This window comes from Phaethon lepturus, unplaced genomic scaffold (genome assembly GCF_000687285.1).
Source record: "Phaethon lepturus isolate BGI_N335 unplaced genomic scaffold, ASM68728v1 scaffold951, whole genome shotgun sequence".
Lineage (NCBI taxonomy): Eukaryota > Metazoa > Chordata > Aves > Phaethontiformes > Phaethontidae > Phaethon > Phaethon lepturus.
The window spans coordinates 23295-33227 of record NW_010515380.1 but is presented as its reverse complement, the minus strand read 5'-3'; the positions used below and the strand labels follow the sequence as shown (position 1 = coordinate 33227).

The following is a 9933-nucleotide window of genomic DNA, read 5'->3' as shown; positions in this document are numbered from 1 at the left end:
AGAGTGGTTACATTTACACAGCTCAATGAAAGACAGCCTGACTCCCCGTTTTTTGCTGAAGTGGTATCACTCAGTTCATGTCCACACCACCTAGGACTAGTCCTCTCTCCCATAAACCTGCTCTGGGTTGAGATAGCTGGAGAAGGCCAAAACAGAGCCAGGGAGTCATCTGCTCGGTGCAGCAGTAGGTGCTCCAACTCACCTCCCATGCCTCTTATTTAGCAGTACAGCCATGCCCACTCAGACTTAGAGGGACATTTTACTGCCATAAGCCTAGTACCAACACAGGAACATGATGTGTTAACACCTAACGTCTTCAAGCAGGAGCTTGTGGATAACGGATAATCCACATTGAAGTATTGGCCCAAAGGATGCATGTAGTAAGGAAGGGGAAAGAGGTATTTTTAGAGATCTAGGGAAAAGCCACAGGGTTCAGCATGTGCTGGGGGGTTTGCAGAGGCAGCAACTCCCTTGTAGAGAAGTGTTAGGGAAGGGTAAAAGCTGTACGATCATCCTCACTTCTGCACACATTCAGCAGTAAAAGCTGTACTGCAGCCTTTAAGGAAATGCCTTTCCTTAATGAGAGGGTGTAATATTTTCCTCCAAATGTGATTTCAAGAAGGAAACTGAAAAATCTCCCAGAAAATGGCAGGTATGGGGTGTGGGGGATGCTAGCGGGTGTGTGTTTGTGACTAAAGAGGATAAAAGCTACAATTAAATTAGAGATTCCACTTTGAACTTACTGCTTTTTTCCATACTCCTAAACCACTCAAATGATGGAGAGTTAGAAATAAGCATGGCACAATCAATAAAATAAACAGACCATGAAAGACACTAGTGACACATTAAGGGGGGAAAAATTCAGATATCCTTTAAGCCATTAGGACTAAATGAGAGAGAAGACAATAAACATATATACAGTTTTTGCTTCCAAATCCTGAAAACTTTGCTCACACAAACAGACCTTCCTCCACCACTACCCTATTAAGAGAGCACAACTATTGCCAAAGGCCTGCAACATCCAGCTCATTAAAACAATGCCAGTTGACATCATTAGGATTTATTATTTTGCTCCTTTCGTACAGAGGAAGATTCATCTAAGTAAGTTGCAGGGCTGAGTCCTTCTTTAGCAAAGGAGGTTGGGCTCAAGGGGCATTCAAGGTCAGGTTGGACGGGGCTCTGGGCAACCTGCTGTAGTTGAAGATGTCCTCGCTCTTTGCAGGGGGGTTGGACTAGATGACCTTTAAAGGTCCCTTCCAACCCAAACTATTCTGTGATTCTATGATTCTATGAAAGGACTTTGAGTGGAAAGTGAAATGTTTGGTATGTTCCAGCAAAGCAGCTTCCATGCTTGGCAGATGGTATTTACTTAAGACGTACTGCACAGTCCATATTTTAAACTAAGTTATTCCTTCAAATGCACCTAACTTATCACAAGGACAGAAACTTTTGCTCATCTGTGAGAGTATGTTAGTCAAAACCCCATGTAGTCTGAAATGCTATGCAGCGATTTTCTTCTCCTGGTAGAATTAACCTCCTCAGTCCTGTAACAGATGAGAGACAAAAAGCCACAGTTTTCAGTCTCACACACATTCTTTTCAGCTAAGCCATAATGCTCCCAAGCTCTCTGAATCATGCTGTCTGCTTTTCAATAGCTTCCAAATAGTCCAGCTCAAGGTGCTCAAGCCCTCCTCTCCCCCACTATATCACGGTGTGCAATTAGTGTTGTGATGATTTGCTCTAGTAAGCTCAGCTGACCTGTTGAACTGAACATGAAAGGGGAAACTCAACAAGTTTTTAAGTAAAAAGTACAACACATGAGAATTTTACAAGGCATGAAGATGAGGTTTTACTGACTTGCCCAGTTTCAAATACTGTAAAATAAGTATAAACAAGAAATTATATGATTAACATATAGTGGATCAAACCCACAGGTCACATAATTCATCATTTTACCCTTGAAAACAGCTATTACAAGGTGTAACAAACTCAACTACAAACAATTGTTCAATTGTTAACTAATAACCCAACTACAAGGAACCTGTTTTCTCAGTCCCTTCCATTAGAGGCTTAGGCGTGAATCTAAATATATGTGATGGCCTATATGAAACAGCTCATATAATTGTTTAACTGCAACTAAAAGACTGAGAATATTGTATGATACAAGTAAGATTAAAACAATGACTATGGCTAAGATGCTATCAATGACTTCGTAGTGTTTGCATCAGAACCAAAATGGAGGAAAAAAAAGCCCGTAAGAGTCTATTGCCTAGAGAGAAAAACAGTATTTTTTTCTCTGACAAAAATGAGAAACTGAAGATTTTTTTAATTAACACTTATGATGATCAGGGCACAAATACCACGTTTTATTTTCAGGGATTTATGTATAAGCAGAGACATAAGGGTCTCCCAGTAACAAAACTGCTATGTACAGATTCTTTTAATTAACCTATTTTTGGGAGTAATTTCTATTTTACTTCCATTACGTATCATTTTATATAACCCAGTGACTTATCACTACTTCTTCTAAATTTAAACTAAAAAAAATTTAATTATTATCACACTATGAATAAATGATTCATTTATTGACCATACATCCTGCATTTATTGGATTAAATGTCTTTTAACATCACTGTCTCTAATTATACAGTAGCGTTAATGTGAAAATTAAAAACCTCCTCAGTGATCAAAACAGAAGATATATAGCACAACTACAAGTGTTAATTTCACCACAAGAAATTTCAAAACAAAAATGTCTCAAGTTAAGATTTCACTTTTGCTGAAACCCTGCTTTCAGTGAAATAGAGAGCGGAAGTCCCCTAACTTAAAAGAAGAGCCAAGATTTCCTTCTCCATCTCCAACCTGCATGTGTCAGCAGAAATATCACTGACACTCAGCGGCTGTGAAGTTACAATGCGAGAAGGAACCACTGTCATTGAGTCTGATCTCCAGTACCAGCCAGGCCATTTCTTGATACATGCCACACAGATATTTCTTGATAATTTCAGATTTTGAACCTCTTTGCCATGTAGTGGCTCCAGTGAAGGTTTCTCTTGTTCAAATATGCCGTTGTCTATGAAGTACAAATTTGTCAAACTTTAATTAGCTGGACTGCAATCTTTTGCACTACTGTTTGTTTATTTTCTGTTTTATAAGCACACCTCAGGGCACTTTGAGCTTATAAATACCCCTCAGGATAGTCACATTTTTTGTGTGAAAGTTTCACACAAATACTTCAACTATTTCACAGTACGAGTTTAGAAAAAAAAAATTTTAAAAGTAATCCTACAATTTAGTTGAAAAACTCTAGTTTCTCCAAGTTTAGAGCTAAGGAATTGTGGAAAGAGAGTGTGTAAGGAAGGAAAGCTCCATGTGTTGCAGGACCTCAGTTTCTAATGAACCTTCAGATACTGTAAGAAACAGTTTTCACAGATTTAGTCAAGACTTGATATTGTTTAATGAATCCAAAGATCCCTCTGCTGTGAGCACATGCCAGCCCCACACACGTCTGACACTGGAGAGGGTGAGGGACCATGTCCCACCTGAGGTCTGCAAGGCAGCTCTGCAGCTCAGCACGATCCTCCTGGTGCTCTGGGCCACTCCAGCCCCAGCCCCATCCTCTCCTGCCTGCCTGGGCTGAAGCACAGCCATGGGGCCACCACAAGTGGAGGCACAGGGGGTTGAAAGGGGATTACAAACTGCTACTGCCATGAGTTACCCCATGAGCTCTAGAGGCAGTAGGTCACTGGCACTCGTCGGGGAAGACCTAAGTGGGGGTGTTTTGTATCATTACCAGCAAGGCTGAATCTTGTTGGTTAATCTTTTACTTTCCTGGGTTCAGCCAATGAGGTTAAAAGATGTGTAGGTAAAGTGGTGAGCATCCAGAACGTGGGAAATGGCATGGTTCAGGTTGCCTGAACAACCATACTTTGCCTTCTTTGTATGTCTGAACAAAACCACAGTCTTTAATTACTTAATCATATCCCGTTTCCCATCTCCAGGGATGGACAGGTACTCCATACCTGTGAGCATATCCAGAATATGATCCAGGCTTTTTTAATGCAGACTGTGACTGCAACATTTTCACTTACTTCCAAGTTCTCCTTTTGAGTGCTGTATGGGAGTATATTACAGCTGTCTATTGCTGATATTTGCTTTATTGAATGTTAAGAGTTGAAATTTCAAGTCACTTGAAATGTACAGTTTTTTGCCAAGTTACTCACATTCCTTTGGAACACTTTCCACAAACTGTACTCATGCTTAGAAAAGAGAAGACTTAAACACATTGACCTGACTCCGAAGGGAAGACTATTCAGAAAAGAGCATTTGTTCGTACCTCAAATGCTCGTTCAAACCAGACAAGCGCAGGTGACACAGAGGTAACAGCACTCGTAAAAGATCAAAACTGAACTTGCAATGTGTAAGAGTATAAAAGGTCTGCTGAGTGTTGAATGGAGAGTTTGCCTTGAAAAGTGAAAGTATTCTTTGAGATCACTCCATCGAACGACTCTCTTCAACTGCTCTTGCCTGTGGACATGAACTGAGAAATCACAGAGCATTGCACACTGTGGGCAGGAATTTACTCACTGAGAATAGGAATTTCTCTTATTGTTCTTTCTTTCTTTCTTTCTTATATTCATTTATTTCTTCATTATTTTCTTACTGAAAGTGCAGTCTAAGAATCCAATTCTACTGTAGATGAACGGGGACATTTCTTTACTGGCGATGCCAGTAAACATTTTCAGAGTATGGCCTTAATTCTTCATTTCTTTCATATCTACTGCCACTTTTTATATTTTCTGTTCTCCACTGAATTTAGCCATGTACTCTGAAAAAAATAACAACTTTGTGACTCATGTAATATAAATTCTTGAAAGTCACCACCTTATTTATTTAAAGAGAACATGAGTAATCATTAATGAATTCTCATACAGTTACTGCATACAGAGTTTGAATAAATACCTCAGCCCAAGCATGCTACACCCTGTTCCTTTATGCTGAGGCATGTGTCCCCTTCAGCGTGGAAACTAACGGGCTTATGGGGGAAAGGGAATCATCAAAAGATCACATTTTGAAAATACCTATTTAATATCAGACAGATAATTACTACTCACATTCACAGGCCACCACATAATTCTGCCTCAAGGAGTCGGTGGTGTACATAAACCAAATATTTAGGACTTTCAAAGTATGATCTGATTAAAATAACAGTCTAGTTCCTTTCATTTCCCTTGTGGTGGTTTTCTTTTTAGAAATGATTAAATAGCATAATTCATCTAATGATTCATTTAGTTTATTTTTAACTAACACCAAAGGAAAATACAAAGGAAAGCTTCTTCAGCAAAGGCGTTTTTAAAGGAGGAAGAAAAGCTATATTGCACAATATGGTAAAGTAATTTAGCATCATTTAAAATAGTACATGCAGCTAATGACCAAAAAGATAGAAGTATATGCAAAACTTTGTATTACACTGCATTAGTGAACCTGGTTCCTGTCCTGGGATTGAAGCTCTGACTGCTCTGTACATTGTAAATTGTATGCATCGTGATTTTGTAAATCATTCCTTTCCCTAGGGAAAAATATCCCTGATGTAAAAACTTCACTATTTCCTCCTGTGGGTGCCTCCAGTCTGAAAACCATGAACCGAAAAATATCTGTGCAAGAAGTAGAGAGCAGGTATTCAAACAAGCCCCAAGGCACTTAAACACGTGGCAGATCTGTTTTCAGCAAAGCAATTAACCAGGCAGGGTTCATCGTTCCAGCGATATTAAAATGCAGGCTGGATGTTTTTCTAAACATACGCTATAATTCAAATTTTGGATTGGGGAGGTGCTAACACAAGAATTGCGGTAGCAGGGTTAAAATACATGGTCTTAATGGCCTTAAAATGCATGATTCTGGGATGTGCAAATTCAAGGAGACTAAATAATGATTTACATGCTTTACTCGAGTGCCTGACAGCAAGTTTTTTTCATCTTGCATCTCCTTGATTTACTTTTCCATACATTCTTGATAAGCTGGTCTGTGGCACTCCACTAGTAACAAATCCCACTTGCCAAGGGGTTAAAACTCACTCGCCTCTAAAGGGACAGGCTGATACCTCCATCCATATTACGGTACTCTTCTAGTACCCTCTGGGGCTGGGGCTGGGACTGACTGCAGTGCCCTCACACTGCTTACAGTCTGAACAAGGCAAGCACAGAGGGTGACATGCTGACCCAGAGAAACCTGGGTGAAAGTCTTGTCAGTGACTGATGGGTCTAGGCTTTTCATCCAGAGTGCAAACTTGAGGTTTCAGATTGAGTTACACTAGCTAGACTTAGCTTTTTTTGGTATTGCTAACAGCTATTTGTATCAAAATTATTAGTCGTTACTTGGGGCACTGCAGAAAAAATGTGTACCTTGCCTATAGTTTTGCAGTAGATGTGTGTATCCTACACATGTGCTCATACACAGACGTCAGCACCTATTCGCACACATAACTTCATTATCGCTAACAAACTGACACTTAACCAACAGTGGACTCTGTCCCCAGTTCTCCATCAATCAAAGAGGTGAAGGAAGCAACAGTGTATTCTTAGTGATCCAAAATACACAAATATTTCATATACCGAAGTGCAGCACATACCACATCATCAAGGCGCTACACAAATCCCACTTCCCGCAGCTCTGTGCGGGACAGGTTGGAAAGCTGTGGCAGAGGAGCAGAGGTTATTCACCGCAGACTGACCATCCCTGCGACAAGCTGCAGGCAGGAACGTTACAACTCGGAAACCCTTCCCTGTCCCACCAGGCAGCCTCTCGAAAGCCTCGGCACCGCTGGGTGGCTTTGGCAGCCCTGGCTGTCCCGGACAGCTGATGGGTTACGGGTTACAAGAGGGAACATTAAACAGCACCACAACAGGTAGAGGAGCTGTGTTCATCCATCCCACCCACAGCTGCTGCTTGAAAATTAAGCTGGTACTAGCACTGCACCCAAAACACTTTCAAATAAACCTGGAGAGAAGTCAATTATCCTTTCTTTCCATTCAATCCAGGCTGTACACTGGGTACAGAGAATGACATAATATCCTTCCTGAAATCAGAGCTGCAGTGAGCACCAGTATCCTTCAAACACAACCAGTTCCTGAGACCGCCTTGCAAACAACTGCGTTTTCCTAATTGCCACAGAAACTATCTTTTTCATCTTTTTTAAAAGCTGGCCAAGGAATTATATATTGTTTTCTTTATAAATGCAATAAAGGTTTCATCACTATGTCCCTGTACTTCTGCCAGAGTTTGACAGCCACGGATATAGAGAATCTTACTGGAAAGCAACACACAGAAATAGCCACTCCATTTAACTGCTGCTGGTCAGAAGCTCACACCAGTATCTGTGATATTTGCCAGATTTGACAGTAAATGATGTTAACTCTATGCCTGCCCCTAGTTAGCAGAATCAAATATCTTTTTGCAAGCTGTCAAGAAAGTGACTATTATCTTCAGGATTTTATTCTTTTATGAAAAATACATGACATACTCTTTTTCTGCATGTAGGACCACATCCACTTTGGAAACTCGTATTCTTGGAAACAGGATGCTATACAAAACTATGATCAATACAAAACTGTGTATTGATTTGCTTTTTAATTTGGAAAAATCTGTACAGTTGGCTTTTTTTTTTTTAATCTTTACATTAATGATTCTGAAGATGATTTTAACTTGCACACACAAGCCAAAGCATTTGTTCTGAGGCCAATCTGCATTTAGCTTTACTGCCATAGACACACATTCAGAAAAAAAAAAAAAATCAATACATCTGTAATGACTGCCTAGATAACTGCATAAGCAGCTGCAGAAAGCCAAGTCAGCAATTATTTTTAAGGACATGTGACATGTTTTCTAATCCTCTGACAGTTCCACATGCTTGTTTCCAAAGGATGTTATCCCAGCTGCCTTCTTCCAGCCGCTCTGGACTTCTGCTTTGTTTTTAACTGGATGATCAGCTGTTCTCTCTCCGTGCTTTACCATGGGCAAGTTTTACTTGTAGCAATCGGAGCAGATGTACTGATGCCAGTAACTGCACTGACAGTCGGAAAAGACGAACTTCAGCACTTCAGCTACCGCATAGTTTATGATTAAAAGACAATTTAGTTAAATAGCTAATCATGCACTAGTGTTTGTCTCTTGGTTCTCTGTGTACGTGTATGTGTAGAAACAGAAAGGTATGAATGACTATTTCAAACTCTGACTCTTAGCCAGGTTGGTTCAGAATAGCGATGGGGAAAAAAGCCTGAAATACGGGGCATTAAAACCTGGTCTCATACGAAAGAGGGGACCTGCAGACCCTGCCACAACAGCCGGCTAAGGAGAGCTTCTGCCAGTAACTCACCTTGCTGAATTTTCGTCAGTAGCTGGTGACGGGCGAGGATCCTGCTCGTCCGGTAGGGAGGGCGCCTGGCAGTTTGATCAAAGCGCAAGTACATGTCCTGGCCCTCAGGTGACACCGAGTTTAGGTAGTAACAGCCTGTGCCCGACGTCCTGGGCACCTGCTTAAACATCTCTGCTCCTTTAAAATCACTCTGTCCGTCTCCGCTGTGGCTACTCCAGATTATAATCGGGGTAATGAAAGGAGGGAGGCAACAAGCCCTAGGGAGCTGAAAAGAGCAAGCGCTTTAAAAAGAAAAAGGAGTGCCAAAAGCTACAACTCAGGATTCCTGCTTCTCCCACATGATCCGCACGGGCCAATCGCTCCGAGTCCAGCCTGTGGAAGCCGAGCCTGCCTGAGCGGGACAGCCAGCCTGCCCCAGCCCCGGCAGCCCCGGCAGCCCCCGGGTGGACGGAGCTCATCCGGCACGGAGGGGCTGCACCGGGCCGCTTCGGAAAGCGAAGAAGAAAAAGTTGAAGCCACTCGGGAACGCCTGTTTTAGCACACGCGGGGCTGCAGAAAACCTTTTCCTCCTCCGCTCCACGCCGCCCAGCTGCCGACTCATCGCCGGAGAAGATGCCCTCGCTAGTTTTCTAAAAATCATACTCCTGTTTGCCAAGACAAAGTCCATTTACGGAACGGCCGTCTGAATCCCCAAAACCACACAGTACAACGAGCACTGGAACAAATGAAGCCCTTGGGATGAAAAAAAAATCAACAATGCCTAGCAGCAGGCACACAGCAGTAAACAAACCTCAAGAGCCACTAATAGTAGCGTTACCGAGAACTGGTCACAACCTGGAAGAGGGGAAGGGGATGGAGAGATTCTGTTCTTCAGGTTTCTCACCATAACGTCTTCTGGGTGTTTTTAACGGGCAGAGGGGCACCTGTTTTCATTCAGTCTTACATATGAACCACTGAGTTTGCAAAACATGCCATTTCTTTGGAAGCAGAACGTTGCCATTTTTATCAGCAAGCGGGCAGCAAATCTGGGTAAAAATACACCGAAAAATGCCCTCCTAGTATGCCTGTCAATGAATTTTCCATCACATTTTAAAATAACAATATTTTGGTTTAATACACCCCTAGCATGAGCTGATTTCTAAGGGAGCAGAGCCCTTGCCAGGGAGTTTTGTGATCAAGACAGCTTCTGATATGGGCACCACTGGCCCACGGGAACCACTTTCACTGGAGATCAGCTTCACAGGATCACAAAACTGGAAATGATGGCGACTCAGAAGTCTCTTCCACCCGCCCGACTGAACGGGCTCCTGCCAACACCCGTGTGCAGGCAGCAGGGCAGGGGAAGGCAGAGGGGAGGCAGTGGGGTGGCCAGCCAGCACGGATCCTGCACAGCTCAGGAACCATGTTGCCACCTCCCGAATCCGTGCCCCTTCCCAGGAGGCCAGTGTCAAAGCAGGGGGATGGAGAGCCGACCGCTGCTGGTGTGGCTGCAAGCCCCAGAGCAGAAGGGGCTCAAGCCCCATCCCAACCTATGGGGGATCTCATCTCCCCCGTCTCCACCC

General features: G+C 42.5%; 1 protein-coding gene across 1 annotated transcript in view; it reads right to left on the bottom strand.

The window, feature by feature from the left end:
• Window positions 1-8540, bottom strand: part of STARD13 (StAR-related lipid transfer (START) domain containing 13) — a 121641-nt gene extending 113101 nt beyond the window's left edge. Inside the window, exon 1 of the mRNA XM_010295739.1 lies at window positions 8372-8540. Within this exon, the coding sequence (XP_010294041.1) occupies window positions 8372-8540 (169 nt within the window). The remainder of the gene's footprint in view (window positions 1-8371) is intronic.
• Between the last annotated feature and the right edge of the window lie 1393 nt (window positions 8541-9933).